At 41.5% G+C, this 26,347-nt stretch overlaps 1 protein-coding gene across 5 annotated transcripts in view; it reads right to left on the bottom strand.

Moving 5' to 3' along the window:
* LOC147026419 (uncharacterized) overlaps positions 1–26,347 on the bottom strand; it is a 118,460-nt gene that overhangs the window by 26,726 nt on the left and 65,387 nt on the right. For all 5 annotated transcript variants that reach the window (XM_085881831.1, XM_085881835.1, XM_085881833.1 and 2 more), the window contains 5 exons: positions 18,233–18,274; positions 15,989–16,126; positions 15,720–15,881; positions 8,152–8,191; positions 5,706–6,029 (listed from right to left, as the gene is read on the bottom strand). In XM_085881831.1, the coding sequence (XP_085737957.1) occupies positions 5,706–6,029; positions 8,152–8,191; positions 15,720–15,881; positions 15,989–16,126; positions 18,233–18,274 (706 nt within the window). The remainder of the gene's footprint in view (positions 1–5,705; positions 6,030–8,151; positions 8,192–15,719; positions 15,882–15,988; positions 16,127–18,232; positions 18,275–26,347) is intronic.

The following is a 26,347-nucleotide window of genomic DNA, read 5'->3' as shown; positions in this document are numbered from 1 at the left end:
ATAAAAAAAAATAATCAATTAATTAATTAATTGGGGCGAAATTGGGTTTTACAAGTTAAGGGAGTGTGTATGGACAGTGACAGGCAAAGGCGATAGGTTGGGAGGGAGACTGTAGGGTAGGTCCGAGCCCGCCTTCCGAGTGGCCAGCACCACCGCACTCCCTCCATCAAACTGCACTGCAAGGCAAAGGCCGGCCAACTTCATCGGCAGCTGTTGTTTTGCTGCGAGGCCTGTACCGGCCGGATCGTCTACAGCTGTGGTGCTTCAAGGCCTGTGCCGGCCAGTTTGTCTGCCGGCTGTGTTTGCCTGCTGCCTTTGCCATGCCATGTCCACTGCCCATGTTCACCAGCCCCCGTTCTATTTTGCTTTGCCCCCCTTGTTCATTGCCATGTGCACCAGGATCAACAAGCAACAGTTTGCAAGCTGCAGGGACTGCCCTGTAGGCAGCCGCTTCACGGGACCGCATTGGCGGCCCGTGCAACGTTGTTTGCTGCGTCAGATTGTCGCGCGTACTGCAGGAACTGCCCTGTAGGCAGCCGCATCACGGGACCGCACTGGCGGCCAGTGCAACGTTGTTTGCTGCGTCAGATTGTCGCGCGTACTGCAGGGACTGCCCTGTCGGCAACCGCATCACGGGACCGCACTGGCGGCCTGTGCAACGTTGTTTGCTGCGTCAGATCGTCGCGCGTGCTGCAGGGACTGCCCTGTAGGCAGCTGCACAAGGAGACTGCGTTTGTGCAGCCCATGCACCGTTGTGGTTCACTGGGTTCATTTTAAAAGGGGGAGGCCGAGGACTGTGTGTGAGAAACCGGCCACGTTCCCTGTCACCTGCATTGCTTGAGCCAGAGACTGCATGCGAGCAGCCTAGCTCCCTGCTAACTGCTTTTCTCTTTGCAGAGTCCATTGATCCTGGGCCATGGTTGAGTGTAAAATTTGTAAGTTAAGGTTAAGATGTACTGTACATATGAGTGCGCCCCCGGCATGTCTGTCTAGCGCGGGCAATTTTATTTAAGTCGTCCGTATGAGTGGGTTTGTTTAGTTAGTTACTCAGCCCTCAGGTTATTTATTTTGGGGACACGAATACCAAGAATGTCGCACTCAGGGATCCGAAGATAAAACGTACTAGGGGAGAACTACACATGATGGCACACGAGAATTTGATGACTCGGGACGAGTCTGTAAAAAGGGGAGGGGGTAGTGTTACGGCTGTGGAAATTCGCAAACCACCATTCAGGTCCCGTAGGTGAGATAACTCTAAGTACATGTGTAGTTAGCCCCAAACCCATTGTTTAGAGGGAATTTATGCGATTCATTCGGGCTGCGACGCTTTGAGTTAGGTGTTTTTCTGTTCTGTCTTTATTTTGAATCAACCGCCATAACCATCAAACCACCACCGATAAACCCTCCACCACCCTCACCTCTCTCCTTCTACGGCCATTCCCGCACCACCTGTGAACACTGAGCGTCGGGCTGTCTTGGGCTCGTTCAAGCGATACGCACCGAGCCGCGAGTGCAAATAGCAGCGTTTCCGAGGAAGAATTCGGATCAAGAATGCAACACGCCCACTTCTGATCCGTCCAATCAGCAAGCGCGGAGCGGCTTGGCCCCGCTTCCAGGCGCGTCCGTGTGAAATCGAAATATGCAAATTCTCGGATCAGGGGAGGTTCACGCCCACTTTTCCTCCGTCCAATGGGCGAGCGTGGCTCCACCCCCGAGCTCATCCTGATCCGGAAATTTGCATATTGATTCTCTTGCCAGCCTATAAAACGCCGAGCACAAGGCGAATCGTGGCAGAGAGTTTGGGGCGGCGGAGAGTGAGTTTTGGGAAGAGAGTCATCGGGTGGAGTGTGGCAGCGGCGGAGTGTGGCAGAGAGTGGAGTTGGGAGGCGAAGGCGTCGAGTTGGGTTCTGCAGTCGGCTGAGGAGAGTTGTGGGAAGAGTCCAAGGAGCTCGGGTCCGAGGCGAGAAGGACGGCGGTCGGCGACGAGGTCGCAGTGGGAGATCGCTCGTTGCGGGACCCAAGCCAGCGAGCCATTCTCCCTCCCCCAGAGCATCAACAATTCCCCCTTTTCCCCCCGCGCTGAGATAGTGCAACAAAGGGGGCCCCACTCCCACCCCACTCTAAACGTCATACCAACGAAACCCGCCAAAGAGCACGGAGTCGGGGCACAGCCATGCGACCACGTCTGTGGCTCGCCCGCCAACGCGCCACGAGGACACGGGTAGAACCCACCCGGTCTCGCGGACCTGGCCGCTCATTCAGGTCCCGCACACATATTGGCCTACAGGCCCGTCTGCCCCCTTGTCTATGAGGGTGGCTTCTTTCCTTTGCTTTTGAGTGAATGTGTGTGGCGCCGTCTGTAAAGTAGAACTGTGTAAGTGTTGCCGTGTGTACGCGTATTCCGTTGTAACTCTGCGTTGTTGTTTCTTTTGTTTTCCTGATATAGGTGCATTCTGACTGTTTGGCTGTATATGTGTGCTTTCCGTGTGTCGCGTAATAAATGTGCATTGTGTGAACTGTTTTCCCATTTCGCTTCATCTTTTCTTTATTGACTCTCCATCCTGCTTCACGTAAAAGGGTTCGTCGTGGGCTTAAAACGCCCGATAATTAATCGGAACCGTCGAGGCCGACGATAACACCACTTGGTTATCCCGATAGCACGGAACGGACCGCTTAAGCGGTTCGTATCCGGAGTCGGCCTGCGGCGAGGTACGATCGCCCGGTCGACCATCCGCGTAGGTACTTAGGTAGATCGAATTTGGTGAGCAACCCTATCCTGCATGGGTGAGCAATTGGAACGGTCGTGGTGGGGTTAAACCCCCACCCGTGACTAGCTCCCGGCGTTGTTCCGAGAGAGTCACGAAAGAATTGTCCGTTCCGGTGGGCGAGGCGGCCGCCATTGGAGTCGAGCGGCCGATCGCACGCCGGCGGGCGCGAATTCGCAACAATATCATTATACATAAGAATAGAACAATTCCTCGAAACAGTACATTTCTTATGACCTTCTACATATCTTGGCACCTTCAAATGTGTAAAATCTCAGATTTTGCAAAATTTCCCCCAGTCATAGTGAAGCTTACAAAATCTTATTCCAGAAATTTGAAATGCATCTGATAGAACATCTTAAATAGCAATTTACTTCTGCATAAAGTGATGATTTAAAATGGCAAGTTTCAACATGGATCATTACTGCATACCAGTTTTTAGGTTCACTTCCATGATTGGGTCAAAAATGTCAGGAAGTACGTAACAAATTGCATTTACCAAGCTGCTACAAAATTACTGGTAGCTATAAGCTTGATTTTATAACCATAGAATAAGTTTACCAAGATGGCCCTATGATATAAAAATCAATACCAAAGGCCAGTTTGTGTTCAGTATACAAAACACCAAAGGTCGTTCGGAAGTATGTAACATTTTAAAGAAATCTGCACTTTTAATCCTAAGATGTTAGTTTGGTTCATCACAGCATGTATTTCTATGGTTAAGTTTATGTGCATATATATATATATATATATATATATATATATATATATATATATATATATATATATATATATATATATATATATATATATTTATGACATGAATGAACACTGAACAATTTGTTAATTTCATATGACCTTGACCTCTTTGCTCAAGGTCAAATATCAGGTAAACCAAATATTCTCCATATATGTGGTTTCCAATTAGTGTATAATACAGGTCGTCGTCGACCTACGACCGCAATTGGTTCTGACCAATCGGTCGTAAGTCGACTTGGTCGTAAGTCGAACAACGTATATTTTACATACAAAAAAAAAAAACGTGGTCGTAAAGTCAAACAGTCGTAAGTCGCATAGGTCGTAAGTCGACGACTACCTGTACATATCTAAGCCATCAGACCAATTTTAGAATGATATGAGTGGTTCCTTGATACAGATAATTGATAACCAACTTTGACCTTGTCAGAGCAATAGAAAGAGGAAGAATTAAGCTCCACACAAATAGATCCTGAATCCCCATGATGTTGGTTAACAAATGATATGCAAAACTTAATCATCCAATGACTTTCATTTTTTGGTCCCCCGTGTCCTAAATGTGTACATAATACAATGCTACAAGCCTAACATCAAATAATGTGAAGAAGTAAATGTTTATGAAAAAAACCCATCTTTTCTTCATACTCTTAACTGCTCTTTGCAGACACACACAAATAAGTGAGAAGCTCCCCACATGCCAACCCCCTCTGCACACCCCCCACACCCCCTTCCAAATGTTGCCCCAAGTGTTGATAACAAAATTTCGATATTACAGGCAATTTAAAATTCAGACATCTTTGCTCGCCTTTCTTATTGTGTTGTTTTCTAAAGTTACCTCATATTTCTGCCTTTGCCAGTTATGTTTTCATGATTTTCAGAAACTTACATTAACCAAGGGTGTGCTTGTTATCAAGGGTTTTTCACAATTTCCCTATAAACCATTTTCTGTCTTTCTAATGAAGCCGTAAAGGCAGAAGCAGCACCATCCAGGACTGGTGTAATGCAAACTTGTCAACACCCATGTTAGGGTTTGGTAAATAGTGAAGTTTTTTTTCGGTTAAGTGTCTTCGCATAGCATTTTCTATGGACATTTTTTGATGCTGAATCTGAAAACGTTGGAATTTTTTTTACCTCCGATGACTTTTGACCCCCAGAACTTTAATTTATTCAAAATGACGACAAAAAATGATATTTTTATGAATTTCTGACCAGCTGAGAGAAAATAAGGCTTGTAATATATCAATTTATCGGTTTCTCTGATCAGGAAATACGAAAATGACACTTATGCAACTATTTGATGATTTTTAAAACACAATTTTTGAAAAACGCACAATATTTTGCTAAAATTGAACTGTTTTTGTCATTCTCAGATCAACATAAGACCGAGATCACACCAGTGCCGCCAACAAAAGTTCATTAATGTTATCCTGCATGGATTCATCGGGTTTGATAGCATTCTTTATAGAGTTGTGGAGCTCGGTCAAACTGAATTTTTGAGTGCGGAATTTCCCGACTCCATCCTTCACACGTCTTTGTTGGTGTATGTCTGGGGCTACAGTTGAGCGTAAATATGTCACTTCCGCTAGAAGTTCTTTCTCCGATAGTGTACTCAGTAAATATAGACTGCCTGGGGTCAAAGGTCCTTTGTGCTTTTTGCAAGTTTGTATAGTATTCAATAGCCCAGTATTTTTAGTTTTCTTCAAGTCTTCCTTTTTCCTAAATTACTTGATTTCGGTCCTATGCAACATCCAATCAATTTGAAAATGTGATTAGCGTATTCCTTGAACTGAAAAATATATGAAATGATATATTACAAGCCTTATTAGTCACATTAGAGAAGGAAAACATGAAAAAGGTCAATTTTCGGCCACCATTTTGAATAAATTAAGGTTCCGGGGGGGGGGGGGGGGGTTAAAGGTCATCGGAGGTAAAAAAAATTCAATCGGATTCGGATTCAGCATGGAAAACGGCCATAGAAAATGCTATGCACAAAATTTCAATCATATTTACCCAACCCTACCCATGTGAACATTGCGCAATGCCCTTTATGGAGGGAATCCATGGTAATATCCTCTCAAGAACTATACCTACTTGCTTTGCTCTTAATGTAATACAAGTCATCCTTTTACATGAACAAGCAACCTGTCTCTCAAACTCCTTGAAAATTGATTAAGTTCAGCTTACTCAGAGCAGAGGCAGCATAGATTGCAGTTGAAGAGGAATTTTCATCAATGTGTGAATTGGGTGGCTGGATCAAGAATGGAGTCGGCAGCTCAGGGTAGAGGCGGTATGCCGTGCAAGCCACACAGTAACGTTTGTTCCCAATGTTGTCAATCAAACATGTGTCACAGCGCCAGGTCTCCATTACCATGGGGCTTTGATACTCATCTTGTGGCTCCAATTTCATTTTCTTTGAGGAAGGTGTGGAAATAAAGTGGTCCGGAAAAAGCAACCTCGGCCGCTTGTTCTGGAAATGGACTGACGAGTGTCTGGATGTTGTCAATGATTCTGTAGAAATAACAGCAGCATGTTTAAAAACAGCTGGAACAGTTGCTTCAGTAACCATAAAGTAGTTGAGTGGTGAGAACATTGTATTGTTATCCCAGATGTTTCAGGTTTGGATTTTGCATTACTAAAAATCAATCCAGTCTCAGAAAAATTACCAAGACACTATCACATTACAGATGGAACCCCAGCTGGCTCAATAATGACCCTCAGTAAGGGAGAAAATAATCTGCCCCCCAGCCCTCCCCCTCCACCCCTTGTGAATCTCATCCACATTTCATAGCTCATTCGTCATGCCGTCAAGCCAACTTCGGAAGAGCACCAAAATGCTATGTACAACAAGTGAAATCCTTCAATACAGCGCGTGTGGTGAAGCAAATGAGTACACTAATGTTAAAATATGCAATTTATGCTTTTTCAGTTGAAAAACAATTAAAAAGCGTACTTAATATTTGAAATGTAAAAATCTTGTTATTATTGCAATAAGCACCTTTATATATATATAACAGAAGGAATGAAATCGTTCGATACAGCGTGGCAGAAGGCCACAAAAGAATGATGGCATAAGAAGAACTTAGCTTTCAGCATTCGGCGGTCGGCGCGAAATGCGATGGTGGGCGGAAATGACGTCTTTCGGTTGTTCGTACATGAGAGGGGCGCGTTTCTTGCTTTTTTTCCGTCAGGCAATAAATTCAATGGTTTTCACATATATATATATAACACGTTAGTTTCACAAATTTCCATTGAAATACTCGGGTATTTCCGTCAATTGTCGCCATTTCGGTCTAGGTTACGCACTGAATCTACCAGACGGCCGTCATTGGCTGTCACAGGCAAGTGGGGGAGGGGGGGGGGACACCGGAGATGTGGTAGACGTGATAGACGTGGTAGACACCGGGGACATTTCAAACTCGGTGCAATTGTCTACAGCGCACACGTTGTAATCAAACTCGGTGCAATTGTATACAGCGCACGCGTTGTAATCAAACTCGGTGCAATTGTATACAGCGCACGCGCTGTAAAAAGGCAATGTGACACACTCCCAGCTGGCTAACTGAAAAATAAACAAGTCAAGAAAAGCAAAAATTGGTTTGCTTGCTTTGTCACCTGGACTCCATCTTTTATTTTACTAGTACGTGCCCGTAAATTTTTTAATTAATTAATAAACAAATATTCAAACCGCGAGCAAGAAACAACCACACAGGCCGTTTCTTCGCTCTCGCGTGCCCGTACGTGCGTTGCCCGGAAGTTCGCATATCGCAGTTACGATTATTCGCAATTTAGTTTTAATGGCCAATTATTCAATTAGCGCCAACGTATTTTGTCTTTTCGCAATGTCGTCGCAAAGAAAAACAAAAAGAAAAGAGAAGAGAAGAGAGGAAAAAAAAAATTACTTCCCGGTTCGGAGCACACCAGCTCACTCTGATGTTACCGAAATTTATGCACCATCTAATATGAAAACGATCATAACTTGGGGCATCGTGTTTATCTCTAAATGCGCATAAGAAATCGAGAAATTATTAGAATACACGAAGTCATCACTCTCCGGAAGCCCGTATGTTGTAACCTGTAATGGGGAACGCGGCTGAGCTTCTCTTCCCCCATCGGCCACACCCACGCAACAACGTGTCTTGTCATTGGTTTGGTAAATAAATGGCCATAACTTGGGAACCCCTTGTCCGATTAATATCAAACCTTGAAAAGGCACATCCTCAGGTCCCCAGCAATATACCTGGCAAGTTTCAATCAGATCGGACCAGTGGTTGTCGAGAAACAGCGGTCAGAGACACACACACACACACACACACACACACACACACACACACACACACACACACACACACACACACACACACACACACACACACACACACACACACTGCTGGAATTATAGATAGATTACAGCACGGCAACATCACGCTGTTATATTATATAATTTTAATTTTGATGCAATGGATTTTTGACTTTTGAGTTGCTTTGCATTGCTCCAATGCCTGACAAAAAGTTTTTTTTTTAATTAAGCTTAAACCCCAGCAATGAAGCATTAACACGATTCAAAAAACATCAAACCTGCTTTAAAATACAGATCAAAGAAAAAAAAGAAGAAGAAAAAAAACAAACTTACCATGATTGATCGAATTAGACTTCAGCTGAGAAGGCCAATCCTAAAATAAAAAAAGACAGAGCATTTAACAATTCAGAGCTTTCCTGGGATACACTGATTACAGCTGCACCAATCTCAGATCGAATGTAGATGCAAGACCTGTACAGACTCAATGACTGACTGACTGATACACATCACTGGCCTTGAAAAACACCTCAAACCACTGGCTCGACTAGCCAGCTTGAAATGTGACTAAGGCTGCTCTGGATACACAGAGAGAGACTTTTCATAGAAGCGGCGATGAATATTACATCGCGGGATCGAGAAAAAGGAGACAAATGTGGTTATAAGATTTGTTGACTTTAAAGCTGTTAGATTTTGTCATTGAAATAATAATTTTAAAAGCAATACATAAATAGAACAGCAAATGAATGGAAGATTGAAGAACATATTTTATATCATAAAGAGTGATAAAATATTAAATGAAGAGGAAAATGAAGAAAAGTAGAGGAATTAGACAAAGAGTTTTCAAGGTACTGTTTAAAAGGAGTGGTTTATGGTTAGAAGAAACTCCAACAGCAGATTGAAAAGGACCACGATGCGAAGCAGAAAGAAGGTAAGAAATAGTTAAACTTTTACAATTTGGTTTTGAAACTCCAGTAACTGGTAGAGCCTTGTCAGTGTGTTGGAATTGTGTAATGATGATTACGAGTAGGCCTAGAGCCATGCTGTTGGTAATACACTACTACATGGCTAAAAGTATGTGGACACCTGCTCGCCCAACATCTCATTCCAAAATCAAGGGCATTAATATGGAGTTGGTCCCCCCCTTTTGCTGCTATAACAGCCTCCACTCTTCTGGGAAGGCTTTCCACTAGATGTTGGAACATTGCTGTGGGGATTTGCTTCCATTCAGCCACAAGAGCATTTGTGAGGTCAGGCACTGATGTTGGGCGATTAGGTCTGGCTTGCAGTCAGCATTCCAATTCATCCCAAAGAGGTTTGATGGGGTTGAGATCAGGGCTCTGTGCAGGCCAGTGAAGTTCTTCCACGCCGATTTCGACAAACTATTTCTGTATGGACCTCACTTTGTGCAAGGGGACATTGTCATGCTGAAACAGGAAAGGGCCTTCCGAAAAACTCTTGCCACAAAGTTGGAAGCACAGAATCGTCTAGAATGTCATTGTATGCTGTAGTGTTAAGATTTCCCTTCACTGTAACTCAGGGGCCTCACCGAAACCATGAAAAGCATTCCCAGGCCATTATTCCTCTGACACCAAACTTCACAGTTGGCACTATGCATTCGGGCAGTTAGCGTTCTCCTGGCATCCGCCAAACCCAAATTCGTCCGTTGGACTGCCAGATGGTGAAGTGTTATTCATCACTTCAGAGAACGAGTTTTCACTGTTCCAGAGTCCAATGGCGATGAGCTATACACCACTCCAGCCGACGCTCGGCATTGCGCATGGTGATCTTAGGCTTGTGTGCGGCTGCTCCACCATGGAAACCCATTTCATGAAGCTCTCGACAAACGGTGCTTGTGCTGACGTTGCTTCCAGAGTCAGTTTGGAACTCGGTTGTGAGTGTTGCAATCGACGACAGCCGATTCTTCCGCGCTACAGCACTCGGTGGTCCCGCTCTATAATAGCTTGTGTGGCTTCACATCTGAGCTGTTGTTGCTCCAAGACGTTTCCACTTCACAATAACAACACATACAGTTGACCGGGACAGCTCTTGCAGGGCAGAAAATTGATGAACTGACTTGTTGGAAAGGTGGCATCCTATGACAGGGCCACGTTGAAAGTCACTGAGCTCTTCAGTACGGCCCATTCTACTGCCAATGTTTGTCTATGGAGATTGCCTGGCTGTGTGCTTGGTTTTATACACCTGTCAGCAATGGGTGTGGCTCAAATAGCTGCATCCACGAATTAGAAGGGGTGTCCACATACTTTTGGCCATGTCGTGCATCTTTTGTTGGTTTGGTCCTTTATCATGAACGATCCAGCATTGAAGAGAGCATACTGTATGTTGTAACGTAATCGAACCATTTCTTATTACACAAGAGATCACAAGTTCTTATCCCATCCTATGAATGTTTCATTATTTATTTTTAATCAAAACTAAACAAAATTTGTACATGAATCGTAAAGATTCTGAAATGATAAACAATTCAGTAATTTATTCAAATCAATACGTACATGTTATCCACTGAGCCCATGATAAGAAAACATCCTAATTTGACTTTTGTTTTGTTGTCAGACTTGGGTGCAAGGGAAGTAAACACCAAGGGGGCTTTGAAGATGGGGGCCATCAATCTGTGTTTACGAAGTTGAAGACATAGAGAATGTTGATGAAAACATAACAGGACAGAACAAAGAACAAACAAATGTACGTGTGATTGACACGATGTGGATAGGAATGTTCAGCTTGAACAAACTCCAATCTTATCAGACATAAGAGATTATAATCCTCTTCATGCAACCAATGATCTTAAGTTCAATCTGATCATTAACAGGGAACCAGAAATTAACTTTAAATTTCCAGTCAAACTTTACAAGGATAAGCGCAAATCATCTGGATACATGAAAAGATTCTGTTGCCGTGACTAGTTCAAAATGTTCCTGGTGAGCTACGTTTTATGTTCCAGGTGAGCTACATAAGAAACTACGTTCCAGGTGAGCTTAAAAACCACGCCATAACTAACACACACACACACACACACACACACACACACACACACACACACACACACACACACACACACACACACACACACACACACACACACACACACACACACACACACACACACACACACACTGGAGTCTTTAAGGGTTTATGGGGTCTGAGGGTCATCTGGATATTTTGAGTCCTTGAGGTCTTTTGAGTACTCTGGGTCTTTTGGGTCCTCGGGAAGGTTTGGGTCCTTGTGGACTTTTGGTCATCTCGGTCTTTTGGGTCCAATAGGTCCTCAGGAAATTTTGGGTCATTTGGGTCTCTTGGGTCCTCAGAGTCTCAAAAAAAAATTGGTTTTATGGATTTGGCAAGTATCACACTATGCATGGCATATTTCTTGTTTGTTTACATGTTTTTATGTTTATCGCCTATTTCTCACAATTTTAAACTGATCATCATGAAACCACCACTTGGGAGAGTTCATTATAAGCAAGAAGCCTATTGTTTTTGAGGTCAAAATTGCCAACATAGACCAAAGGTCAACAACTGTCAAATTTCTAAAATCCTCAATTTTCATCCGATTGACTAGAAATTTGAACAGGATTTACATATCAGTCACTGAATTCAACCACCAATTATTTTTGAGGTCAACATAGACCAAAACGTCAACAACTTAGGTGAAATTTCTGAAATCCTCAATTTTCATCCAATTGACTTGGAATTTAAAGAGGATTTATATTTGAGGTTACTGAATTCAACCACCAATTCTTTTTGAGGTCAATAGAGAACAAAAGGTCAACAAATGAGGTGAATGATCTAAAATCTTCCATTTTCATCCCATTAACTTGAAATTTGAAGAAAATTTGCATATGAGGTCACTGAATTCAACGAACAAATATTTTTGGTTCACGAGTCAGTAAGTGACCACTATATTCGTAATGGGTGTGTGTCTGTCTGTCTGTCTGTCTGTCCCAAGCATAGCTCCGTGGGTTTTGATCCGTTCCTGATAAAATTTGGGTGGAAGGTTTATATCATGATCTAGTTGTGTTTTCCTGAGAATGGGCGTGCTGCGTCCATTATGGGCGGAGCCACGCCCAAAAAAACCGTGTTTTTAGGGGGTAGCCGATTTCAAGTTACATCTTCTCCGAGGGGGTTTGTCGAATGTGGCAGGAGTTTCGGTATTTGGTTAGCCCAATGGCATCTGCATAGCCCCACGGAGCTCGATTTTTCATTTTCGTCCCAAGGTCAAGGTCACAAGGTCACGAACTTAGAAAATTGCGAATTTTGACATAAAAATCATACGACCGCCCAAACTTTGAGAGCTAGGATGACAATATTTTTTACGCATAATCTTGAGGTCATTCCCCACCTAAAGTCTTGAAACCATTTTGCTCTATCTCGAACAGCTTGCCCGTGGCACCCCCTTCAAGGTTGTTTTTTACGCTGATTTCATCAAAGTATGGATAATCCGAGGAGTGCGAAATGCCATATAGCCTATATGACGTTATATTGCTCCTGGAATGTTCCAGAGGAAGTTTTGCACCAAAGGTCATAATCCTTGACCTTTGACCTTTAAAGTTCACAAAGGTCAAATTTTCAAAGTTGTGGGAATCAAACCGGGTTTTCGACCTTCTTCGACAAACTCACTCCAATAAGCTATAGCACGTATCCTGTTTCCTTATTTTAATGTCCACAACATTGTTTTGTGACCTTTAAAGGTTATGCAAACGTCAAATTTTGAAAGTTGTTGAATGAAACCGGGTTTTTGACATTTTGCAGCTAATAACCTGTCACTCGTACCACATCATGTTGATCATTTTTATAACTTGGTCAAAAATTATCACATTGTCTCATCCTTGACTTCTGAAACAATCTACATCGTCAAATACCGCTCGTGAACCATTGTCGTCTTCAGACTTGTTGAGGTTAAATTTGTTTTATGGATTTCGCAGGTATCATGCTATGCACAACATCTTTCTTGTTTGTTGAACTTCGATGCACTCACTCCTGCACCATTGGACGGCACAACACGTTGAAAAATGATGGTTGTACTTGGAGTGTGAATGGGAAGACTTTAAGCAGGAAAAAAAATTCATAGTCCCATAAGTTCAGGGTGGGGAAAGGACCCTAATTCTCTCTATGTAAAAAATACACTGATGAGCCAAAACATTATGACCACTGACAGGTGAAGTGAATAACATTGATTATCTTGTTACAATAGCACCTGTCAAGGGGTGGGATATATTAGGCAGCAAGTGAACAGTCAGTTCTTGAGGTTGATGTGTTGGATGCAGGAGAAATGGGCAGGAGTAAAGACCTGAGCGACTTTGACAAGGCCAAATTGTTATGGCCAGACGACTAGGTCAGAGCATCTCTGAAATGGCAAGGCTTGTGGGGTACTCCCGGTCAGCAGTGGTGAGTACCTACTGACAGTGGTCCAAGGAGGGACAAACCACAAACCGGCGACAGGGTGTTGGGCGCCCAAGGCTCATCGATGCACGAGGGAAACAAAGGCTATCCCGTTTGGTCCGAACCGACAGAAGGTCTACTGTGGCACAAGTCACAGATAATTTTAATGGTAGTCACGGGAGGATTGTATCACAATCCACAGTGCATCGCACCCTACTGCGTATGGGGCTACGTAGCCGCAGACCGGTCAGTGCCCATGATGACCCTTTCCCACCGTCGAAAGCGCTTACAATGGGCATGCGAGCGTTGGAACTGGACCTTGGAGCAGTGGAAGAAGGTTGCCTGGTTCGATGAATCCTGTTTTCTTTTAGATCACGTGGATGGCCGTGTACGTGTGCGCCATTTACCTGGGAAAGTGATGGCACCAGGATGCACTGTGGGAAGACGACAAGCCGGTGGAGGGAGTGTGATGCTCTGGGCAATGTTCTGCTGGGAAACCCTGGGTCCGCCCAATCATGTGGACGTAAATTTGACACGTGACACCTACCTAAACATCGTTGCAGACCAAGTACACCCCTTCATGGCAATGGCCTCTTTCAGCAGGATAATGCACCCTGCCGCACTGCACACATTGTTCGGGAATGGTTTGAGGAACATGATGAAGTGTTCACGGTGTTGCCCTGGCCTCCAAATTCTCCAGATCTCAATCCGATTGAGCATCTGTGGGATATGCTGGACCGACAAGTCCGATCCACGGCGGCTCCACCTTGCAACTTACAGGACTTGAAGGATCTGCTGCTAATGTTTTGGTGCCAGATACCACAGGACACCTTCAGGGATCTTGTAGAGTCCATGCCTCGGCGGGTCGGCGCTGTTTTGGCGGCACACGGAGGACCAACAGCATATTAGGCAGGTGGTCATAATGTTTTGGCTCATCAGTGTATGCATGGCAAAGAGCCACTCCCAGTTGGAAGTGAGTATTACGAGTCATACTAAACTATGTCAATTCTTCCTCATTCTACAACAGCATTACCTTCATGGAAACGTTAATCTTCCTCATTACTGTTATCCATATTATTTTCATGGTATATTTTTTTAAGCAATTTCAAGAATGTTTTTATTACAAGATTTTGTCTTTATGTAGATTTTTGGGACCCTTCAATTTAAGTTTTTCAAGTTTTGGAAATATGGGTTTGTGCGAACATTGCCTATTTGGTGGTCATGTAATCTTGTGATTACGCAGTTAATTAGTCTTCAGCTGAAAGAGACCATATTAATAGCTAGGTGAACTGCTTTGGTGAAAAAGACAACTGTTGTGATGACAAAAAAAAATGATGAGGGTTTTGGTGTTCACAAATAAAAAACATTGGAAAGCAAATGCACCAGAACTCACATCTCTCCCCCAACTCTCTCAGTCATTAATGGACACACAGACCGATTCCAATATCCTCTCCCATCCCTTTGGAAATCGGCAAGGCTAATAAAACACTTAATTAGAATGGTACTCGGTAGAGTGCATACCTTCAGGTTGAACAGTTTACATTCTGCATCACGCTGATAGGCCGCATCTGGATCCAGGCCTGAACCAAAATATAATTGGCTTGTTCTTGTCACCTACCCAACTCATCCATCAAGTTTTGTCACAACTCATCCACAACTTTCTGAAATATTATGCGAAATATTGTATTTGGCCCCATCTCTCAATGGTGAAGAATCACTTCAAAAATAAATAAAAAATAAAAAAAATCCAAATCCGGATCTCCACCAAAATGCAATGGATTAGTCATCGTCATACACCCAACCTGTCGACTAGGTTTCGTCTGAATCCGTCCATAAGTTTTTGAGATACCGTATTATATATCATTTTTAGCACAATCACTCAATGGTGAAGAATCACTTTAAAATATTATCGGATCCGGATCCAGATCTTCAACAAAATCGAATTAATTATACCTGGTCACACACGCAACCTCTCCAACAACTTCTGAATCAGTCCACAACTTTTTGATATACCATGCGATGTATCATTTTTTTGGCCCCATCTCTCAATGGTGAAGAATTACTTTTTAAAATTCTAATATCCGGTTACCAAAATGTAACCAATTCGTCCTCGTCACACACCCAAACTGTCCACCACATTTCGTCTGAATCCATCCACAACTTTTTGAGATATTCTGCTCACAGACAGACAGACGGGGGTGAAAACATAACCTCCATCCACCTTGGATGGCAGATGTAAAACTAAGAAAATCAAACCACAATACATATCGCAAGAAATTAAGCAGAATTATCAAGAGCAACATTTCAGTCACTTGGTGGGTCATGAAAATGACCTTTAAGAAAATAAACAAAAAACCCAGCAAAATCAACACAAAACACATGTGAAATGAATTCCTTTGAAAGATAATTTGCCAACATTAAACTTCTTCATCATCATGCTACATTGGCACTTGATCTACCACATTAAAGGTCCTCTTTATAGGTGAGGATGCTTTCAAACACACCTCCATTTCCGCAATAAGGGCAGTAAAGTGTCCAGAGCTACGTCTTAGCGGATGGAGAGGAAGCTGTTGCGTGCTTGGTAAAACTTGGGAGTCAGTGATGTGTGAGATAGCTGGAGCAGGTTTGAGAGATGATGCCATCACCACTTCATCCTGAGACTTTGTCTGCAGATCCATTGTAGAGATAAAAATAAAATAAGAAACAACAACCAAATAATGGCTCAACACACATGTAAGATAAACAATCAGGTTGTGGATTGAGGAACACTTACTTGAGAAACAGAACTATTCAACAGAAAAGAAGAACGAGTTGAGTTGAGAGGTTTCCGACAGTGGAGGCCAAGCATCAATGAGGGTTGTTTTAGTTGACAACTTGGAACTTCACCACGATCAGTTCTTGAACTCGGAAACTTTATGGAGTAAATAAATAACAATTCAGTAAATAAATAACAGAAGGAAAAAAAAAAGTCAAATAATGTTTGGAGAAGGTTTTGCTTCAAGATTTTCAAACACCATGCAAATGGGATTAACACAGCAAGCTACTTATTGTGACATATCACGGATGGATTAGCATCCATGATAAAAAATATTATTGAATCAGAAAATGAAAAAGCATTGCCAAACTGTGTGACAACCTGATTAAACTGTGTGATAATTGTGAAGAACCCCATTGCTTTTGTCCTTACTCGCCACTCCAAGCCCTCTGGAATGCCTTCTTCTGCATATACAAATCCACAAAAACCTAATGTTTGTCTGTGTGGTGTACCATCCACTCAATGATAAGAATTTTCCATCTACCTGTATTTACTCTTTCATAGAAAAACTCAGAATCACCCATCACAACTCTCTGTTTATCATGTGATGATTTCAAGTCACCATGGCAGCTTTCTGGGTGTTGGCTTGGCAAAAAAACAGCCATGGCATTGCAGCAAAGGCCTTCTGCAACTCTGTGGGTTTGTTCAATCTGTAAACCTCCCAATTCAGATTTATACTGCTGATATACATGTCTCGCTCCTGGAGCTATTAAGGATGAATTTCCCATCCAATCTCTCTTGTTCCTCTTCTGCTCACTTTCTCGTCAAGGTCCCTCTGGCTATTCTAAAGAAGCAACCTCAATGATGCAGAATATGGGCTGGCAGAATAGATGAGAGGTATGCACACTCACATCTGAACCTCCAGCCTGGGCTCGAATCTCACCCAAGCTATAAAATGTCATCCTGGTGTTTTGCAAGCAGGGTGATTCATCAATGTGAATGCTGTCCCTCGGATAGGTGTTAAACTGGACATCCTTCAGCCAGCATTAGTTGGAGGATGTTAAAGATCCCATGGTGCCAAGATCGAGAGTAGGCAAGCTATAGCCAGCACCTTAGCCAAATTCCAAATGTAGCTTAGAGGGGGCACTGTATCATTGGCACAGCTACTCCCCCAGGAAATTATGATACCCACAGCCAGGCACTGCAGACAAAATCAGAAGAGACAGAGTATGACCATTTGCACAGGCCAACTGGCATTGTCTTCAACCTGCACTCCTACAAAAGGATTTAGCCACCATCTCCACAGCATATAATATCGATTCTGCCTGGGAATACTTTCAAAAAGGCACCGGTGTATCCCATCCTGTGTGGCCATCCTACCCATTCGTGAGAGTCTGGTACCCCACATCCTGTGGGAATGTGGTTGCATTCCAGCAGCTTGCTTTCTCAGCATGGAAAGATAAACTGGCTGAGGGTAACTTTCATTAATTTTGTATGGCTCACAAAGAGTATATGTCCATCTGAGGCAAGCCAGAAAACAATTTTACAAATCTCAAGGCTGAACTCTCCCACAATTCCCTTTCCTCCAGGCCCTGATGGTGCCTTTTCAAGTCTGTCTCTGGTGTATTCTCCCCCTCCACCCTGTCCCTCACCTCAAACAGCATTACCACACACTCGACCAGAGATAAGGCAGAATGTCTGTCGAAGCTATATCTTTACCTCCAAAGCTCATGCACCAAACACATGCCGTTATGTCCGGTTTTATCCCAACGTACCCACTTTCTACTGGACTACGTGTCCTTCTCACCCGAGAAGGCAGAGAAAGTTCTGTCTGACCTAGGCTCTGCTTCAGCGATGGGTCCAGATTGCATCAGTGCCCATGTTCTCAAATCCTGGTCTGCTGTTCTTACATCCCCTCTATCTACCCTATTCAATCTTTCCTTCTGATTTGGTCTCCTCCCTCTGCATGGAAGTCAGCAAATACCACTCCTGTCCACAAGAAGGGTGCAAAAACAGAACCTGCCCACGATAACCCAGTGAGTTTGCTTTCAATTACAAGTAAAGTCAAGGAATCCATGATTGCTTTTGACGTCGTCTTTCCTGTTTACAATACAAGGAGAAAAAATCCTGAAAAAAAATTGTAAGAAATCACAGGAAAATCCACTTAACAAACATGCTGTCAGTGGGAACAATTGGTAACATTTAGAGAAAGAAAACTCAAATCTTAATTCACGTAGTGCAGAAAAATATGAATGAACAAACCCCCTCACTGGAGAATGAGTCGACGGGAATTTTCCTGGCATCCTGGAAATGGAGATAATAGCAATGAATAACGAGCCCACCGAATGGTAAATTTCACACAATATTCTGCAGCACGTTTAAAAAACATTTTTTTGTTTGTTTGTTTGTTTTAAAGACACAAATTAATGCAAGTAAGGATGATAACCTCCAAAAAGCCCATTTTAAGGTGTATGCTCCACCAAGCACCAGACACAAAAAAAGCATAACCATATGAAATACCCTGAGCACTATTACCTCACTCATACCATCGTTTCATTGGCTATTCTCTTCTCCCACTTAAATTAGTGCTGCAACACTTTAACCACAATGTTAAGGTTTATAAGTCAATACTACTCGGCAAGCACTCGGCATGATGTTCATGGAGTGTTCGTCAACATAAATCGTGAGTGCAATCCATCGCTGTGCACAAAACAAGACTGAGCAGTGAGCATTCAATGCAGAGCCTCACTGGGGGTACATTGATCATCGTAGATAGGAGAATGAACATTATATCAAAGTACATTTGGGTGTGAACCCACACTCACAGACTCAGCGATCAATTATATTAGCTTTTCATATTCATTCAGGGAACAGGTGAGGCTAATTAATGAGTAGGGTCTCCACAGTGAGCCAGCAAACAAGTATCAATACTTTATGTCCTCTCAACAAAAGCAAATCATTGAAGCTGACAACTTTACAAGCATTTATGCCACCACTCTATAGTCACAGAGAACACGTTCTTTCCTCCCTCCATGATGGATTTATCACCACTTTGCAAAAAATATTAATAAACTAAACATGTTCACCAATTTGATCATGCTTATTGTTTAGTTTGAAACACACTTATGTTTTAGATGCCATTATCTTTCATCCTTGCATGACGAAGATAGTACATAAATCATTACATTCAGGAACGACAACAGAATTCTATTTTGACTGAAATCAACTGAAACACTTTACTTAGAATTGCCATTCATAGTCATGCACAAGCCCCCTCTAACAACAAGAAAAAGAGCAATCAGATATTGTAGACCCTCACCACAACTTATTTTGTGTGGTGTTTGTGTACTGGTGTGTTATGTAATAAATAATAGACATAACTAAAACTGCCACTTTATAACTGCTGGTAGTGATGACCAGGTACCAAGACGTCCCGCTTTGATCGGACACCTGACCCTGACCCATGATGTTTATTATTATTCAATTGAATTTAGAATGTGATTAAGTATTCAACTCAAATCAAATGGAACACCAAATAGGTGCAGTCCTGCATTGGAGTAATCAGAAGGAACGCAAACAAGCAAAAAGCAAAGATGAAGTCATCAGGAGGAACCTGGATAGGATTTGGTTTTCAGCTGCGACTCTACCCTCAAAACCCATCCAGGTGCAGCCAAACGAGTCTTATTCAAAAATAAAAATAAATAAAACCCCACATTCAAAAAAATTAATAATTATGGTCACCAGACCATGCGTCCGATCCGATTGAAATTTAAAACTTACGTTCCCCATCACTGCTAGATCATAATTGTGGAGTTTCATGGCGATCGATGAAGCGGTTCAAGAAAAATAGTTTTTTTATGATTTTCGTTCGATCCAATATGGCTGCCAGACCATGAGACCAATCAATTATTTGTGAACACCCTAGTATCCCCGAGGCTTGGGGAACATGTGCTTGTGATACATGTGTGAAGTTTCCCATCGATCTGTCCAGCCAGAACACTAGAGTGTTTTTAAAATTTTAGGGTAAATCCAATATGGTTGCCAAACCATGTGACCTATGACATCATTGGTGGGAATGTTTTGTTCCTCACGGATAGGTGGCCATAGCTGTAAAGGTTCGCCTCAATCTGTTCAGCTGTTTCAGAGAAGAAGATTTATGAAGGTTATTAATTTTTTAAATAAAAAAATATGGCTGTCGAACCACATGACATGACATCATTTTTTTTTTTTCTGTCGACAATTTATCTTAAGATGACCCTCAAAAATATTCATACTGATCAGATAAAGCATTTGACGTATGTAACTATGACGTCATAATGAAGCCACCTCTCTCTCTATCGAGTGCAGCCTGTGGCTGCTGGTTGCATCATTGGTTGGGACGCGGCAATGCTGCTGATGCAGTGTCCCCCTTACCAGTACACTGGTACTCATTTTACCGACCTCTGAAGGATGACAGGCTGAGTCAACCTCCTATGGTATATTAATTCAGCAGCCAATGGGGCTTGAACTCAGGACCCTAGGATCCCAAGCCGCCACCCTAACCACGAAGCCAACACCAGGATGAAGCCACCTATGACATCAAAGGAATAATCACACTCGTATACCATGGAGAGTACTTGACATCTGCCAAGTTTCAATTTTTTCCATGGAGCAGTTTTGGAGATAGAGGTCCAAAGTTTTTCCGTTTTCCAACATGGCTGCCACACCACATGACCTATGACATCGTAATTATCATTAAAAAAAATTCTACATGAGAACTCGCTCCGATGGTGAAAATTTTGTGTCAATCTGACAAGCGAGTGCAAGGAAAAACCGTACTCACTTTCTGTGCAGACAAACAAAGACAGACACATTGACAGACAGACAGCCAAATGGACCAAAATGCCACACCCTCTCCTCTGGCCAAGGTAACTCGAGAGTTCATGGAACACCTTACCCCACGCTGTCTTGAGAAACAAGGACATGGGCGGGTCTCCGAGTGGCAAGTTTGATTGGTCATGATGATGTAAAATGTTGTTATATTTTGTCCAAATACTGCCAATCGGAAGGGTTTTGAAAGTGCGAAAAATCTGATTTGTGTTATACAGCATTCAAATATAAAATTCAATTGAAATAAAATAAAGCTTTTAAAGGTCGTAGAAAATAAATTCCGGATGTTTACTACCATTGATGCAGCATCTTTTACACCACCTTATTTAATAGATTAAATTATTTCTTCGCGCCTGCTGTTTGTGTCCTTTATGACATCCTTTAAAAGAGTAAGTTTCCTGTTTGGAATGATTTTCAATTGTGTTCGATTGCCACACAGGCAAACAGACTAAAAAGATATTCCACTCTGAGCCTTTTTTTATTATTAATTTCAAAAAATTGAAAGCCGAATCATTAAAAATAGCACATATTGTATCATTTCCTCATACAAGGCTAGTATTTAGAGGTTAGAACATGGTCAACCCCAATAAGTTGGCATCCACGGGGAGGAGAAAATTCTTCCTTAAATGCTCCCCTGAGAGCAAAGAGAAAAGCAACATCCGTCCATAACCTGAGTGTCATGGTAAGTTACATCACTTCTCCAAAGCTCAATGGCTGTTTTCGTCTGAAGTAAAAGTCCAATGTCACACGTATCTGTCTGCATGTGGTCGTGATTTTCTCCCTCGGCCCTACTGTTGGCATTTCTCCCCTCTTACTAGCATTCGCTCACCTGTTCAATGTCTTATCTCAAAACCCCCCTTTCAATACTACTTGGGGGGGGGGGTAGGGGGGTGGGAAGGGAGGAGTATGGGATGGTCTTTCACATTATTCACATTCTACACTCAAACAGCGAACCAACGAATATTTATGTCTACTATTTCTTGGTTTAAGTATCTTTATTGAGCAGAGATAAAATCACAAACCTCCTTAATGCTCTTGTCTGAGCCGCTCCTGAGCCACGCCCACTTTTAAACCATACCCACTTTTTCGAAACCACACCCACTTTTTACAAAGCAGTGCCCACTTTTACCCTCATTCCATTTGACCACACCTGCTTTTATAAGCCCCACCCACAATTACATAATTTCCAGTTAAGCACTGTTCCACAAGGCTTGGGAATTTTCAAAGGAAACCACACCCACCATTCTTATATAAAAGGGTTGAAACGCAGGCTAAATTTTAACAATTTTTTACTTTTATTGAGAATGGACTACTGTGCTGAGCTTGAGTGGGTGACTTTGGGAGTCCCTTGGAGTCCTACTACCTGTGTGGAACTAAATCTTCAAATTGATAAACTGGATTCAAACCTCTTACCAGTGGAAGTAAGATTTTCTTTTAATATTCAAAGTTTAATTTATATATAATAATCTTATATTAAATGAATAAAATTAGTGAATAATATGTTATTATTTTCTCTCACAGGAAATTGTATCAGAAAACAAAATAATAAAACCAATGTCACCCACAGGGTGACCCGTATCTTGCCAAAAGGTGACCACGTGTGACTTATTTAAGGTCACACTGAGGTGAACAGAGCTGCTATCCACCAGGAGCGACTCCTTGAGGAATATCTGCCTACGAGAGATTCCGATGAGAATCGTTCCACAGAGTAACCATGAAAAATATGTGTTTGCCTCATAACGTCACCAAATGACGTCATAATGTCTCAAGCTTGACATATCTAGAAAGCACTCATCGAGGTGTTCAATTTGAGGTATTACACGATATGGTTCCTAAAACTTGAAAATTTGACCTTGGGGTCAAATCTGTTTGACCTCAGGCGCTAACCATGAAGGTCAAGGCCAATCGCCACCAAAAATTAATCAGCTGAGCGCCAGACCATGAACTATATTCCCATGAAGTTTGAAGACGATCCGATCAAAATTACTCAAAAAATAAGGGTTTCGTCGACTCCCCTGATTTGTGACAAAGTGACCTTGACCTTTGACCTTGACCTTCAAAATTTTGTGTGCTGAAAGGGACCTCTATAGGCCTCTGATATGCGAAGTTACAAAAATTTCCAATGATAACTGTGCTCTGCAGAATTTTTTATACGTGATTACAGACAAACAAACAAACAAACAAAAAAAAAAAAAACATACAAGCTGACTCACATATCTTGCAAAAACTTCGTTTTGGCAAGATAAAAATAATACTTTTGCCACAACTTGGGGTGAAATTGTTGATTTGGTTGAAGACCTTGTGAGCGACAAAGACCCACAGAACGAGCTCTACCATTATGACCCAACCAAAGAGTTATATCTTGGAGACCCACAAAATCTTGAAAAAGAGTTCCACATTGATGATAACTCTCAATGAGTATCAAGACAATACCCACTGAACAAGTTCTACCATGATGAACCAGAATACAAATTTTACTTCAGAGGCTCACTAAATTTTGGGAAAACATATCATGTGTTCTGCCTTGACGGTTTCAATACCTACATTGGAAACTCAGGAAAAGGGTTCTGCCAAGACGGTTCTAAATCTGGAGCCTACCTTGGAGACTCACAAATTTTGAAAAAAAAAAAATCAGTAAATGCATTATCCTTGGTGGTTTTAAATATGAAACCAACCTCGGAGACCTCACAGATTTGGAAAAAAAAATAGTGAACGAGTTATTCCTTGGAGACTCAACAGGAATGTGGTTATACCTTGGAGAATTTGAAAGTTGGTTATATTTTGAAGACTAGAAATGTTGTTTCTACCAAGACTTGCGGGGTTCTAAACCTATCAATGTGGTTCTTTGTTGGATGGTGTTTGATGAGAGATAAGTTCAGTTGATTAGAAATAAATTACATTATATATTATTTAATTCAATATTACAAAAGTAATATATTAATTTTATTTATTTTTCAGCAATATCAAGAAAGTTCTGGGAAGAAAGTTCTGGAAAATTCTTCCTCCCCATTTATACTTCTTCAAACTTGAAAGCCTTGAAAGACAGAATTGGAAGAAGAGGAAAAAAATACTTATTTCTTAAGAAAAGAAATATATTTTTGAAATATGCATTTTAAAAAAAGAAAATTTTTAAGTTCACAAAAAAAAAAATTAAGTCTTGACACGATTCAGTTAACGATTCTGTGTCTGGGGTTCACAGATCTAAGAATGTCCCCCATTACACACACCAGCAAACAAAAGTTAAGCCTTGATTGACTTTTCAGTTGAGGATTCTGTTTCGGGTTCACAGATCTAGGAACGTACCTCATGACACACATTAATTATATATAGTATTGTTTATACATTATTTTTAATACCTCAGCAGATGCCCCCTGCTAAACGCCACAGAGGGGGACAAGTAGAGGATTGTGAAGTGCTAGCCTATTGCTTTCAAGGGCATTATTTGCTTAGTTTTGTCTTTTGTAATTCTTGTGAATAAAATGAAATGAACCAAAGATTTATTCTCTCTTTAAATCATACAATTTATGAGTCAGAGGAACTGTATCTATTATATCAATGATTTTTAAAAGTTCATTAGTCCACCTCTTTGTATAACCTTCCTCCGAGTGTGCTTTCCACCGATATATTCTTACGACATCACCAACCTTAAACTTTGGATTTTTCAGATTAATCTCCTTTTCGTATATTAATTTTGTCAATGTTTCCGATGGTTTTGATTTTGTTGAGGAATGAAATGTATTATTGTAATTATCTACAATGTCCTGAATTAAAGATACCCATTGTTGAGAACCGAGTTGAGTGAATTTTTTTTACATATTCTCTCTTTCAGAGTGCGATTAAAACGCTCAATAACAACCGCCTTTCCTTCATTAAAAGTGCTGTATAATGTAATACCGTTATCTTTAAGACAATTCATAAATGTTTTGTTGTAGAACTCTGTTCCCTTGTCAGTCTGAAACTTCTTTGGTTTCCTTTTCCTTTCATTAAATATCTGTTGGAAGGCTAACATAAGAGTATGACCTCTTATTTTTCAAAGGAACAACCCACACATATCTACTCCTCAAATCAATAATGGTTAAAGCATACTTGCATCCCTTTTAATTATTGAGTTCAATTAAGTCATCAGACCAAATCTAATCAACCCATTTTGAATAAACCCTCCTTCTTTTAAACTTTGAGATTATTGGCTTATGTAATTAATCAGCTAATTGCTCTTCAATATTCATGACATCATAAGAGTTTAAAAGTTTTTTGAATTTCCAAGCCCAAGTCTCAATTTAGCACTTATCATCTTCTTCACGATGGACCTATCGACTTTTTCTCTCCATGTTGGATTTCGTATTAAAGACAAATTATACAACATTCCTCTATCGGCTTTGTGTTTTTCTTCCAATGTTGTGCTATTTCCATAATTAATATCGTGCTTCATACACACTTCATCAACCAGATTTAGAGGTTTCGACCAAGGTTTAGGATTGTTAACCTCATCTAATCTTTCATACAAGTTTGTACCCAGACCACAGAAAGAATACCCCATAGATATAATTCTCCCAGTATTCCAGTTGTTGTACATTTACTCCCCGATAAAAACTTTTGCATATCTCCCCCACGTTTTTGTTTGGAGATAAATTTACTCTTTCTTGAGCCACACACTGAACATATCCCTTTTTAGGTCATCTCTTCGAGCATGACCTAATAATATGGGTGTTGATGTCTTTCGATCCGTCCGTCCGTCTGTTCACAATGAAGTTGAAGCGGGAGATCTGGTCATTAGTGATCCTGATAGAGGTCGATGAGACGTACACGATGGTATGACTTTCAAGGTCACCGAAGGTCAAGGTCAAGATCATGAGGCCTTTGAAGTTGCAAAAATGACGATTTTCAAATTCTATCTCCTCCACCATTTCTCAAGCGATCTTGAATTTGATTGTAGCATATGAATCTATGGGACAATATCTAAATTTGGTCGGGCCGGATTTTTGATATTCGCTTTCGTTTTCGTGTCACGTGACTTCAAAGTTGGCAAAAAATGCGAAAATGATGATTTTCAAAATCTATCTCCTCCTACATTTCTCAAGCGATCTTGAATTTGATTGTCGCATATGAATGTATGGGACAATATCTAAATTTGGTCGGTACGGATTTTCGAATTTCGCTTTCGTTTTCGCGTCACTTGACTTCAAAGTTTGCAAAAACTGCCCTACCTTCAGGAGGCTATATATTCTCTACTGGGCATGGTAAAAGTTAGTGAATGGTGTCATTGCATAGCAGCTGACCTTGTATATTTATACATTTTCCACTGAAGGTGCAAAAGTTTCAAAACCCGAAATGTAAACGTCGGCATTTATTTTCAAAATATAATTCAGTGCGCGCGCGCCAAAATGCCGAGTCATCTTTAACCAAACTGCGCAGTCGAGATGCGCAGTAGTCTTCGGTCATAACTGAACATTGAGAACTTGTGGTATTATAGAGATGACCGTCACCGCCACACGGGGGTAATTTTTGTAT

Source organism: Eptatretus burgeri, chromosome 5, assembly GCF_056783735.1.
Source record: "Eptatretus burgeri isolate ZD-2024b chromosome 5, Ebu_testis_v1, whole genome shotgun sequence".
NCBI classification, from domain to species: Eukaryota; Metazoa; Chordata; class Myxini; order Myxiniformes; family Myxinidae; genus Eptatretus; species Eptatretus burgeri.
This window is presented reverse-complemented; position numbering and strand designations above follow the sequence as displayed.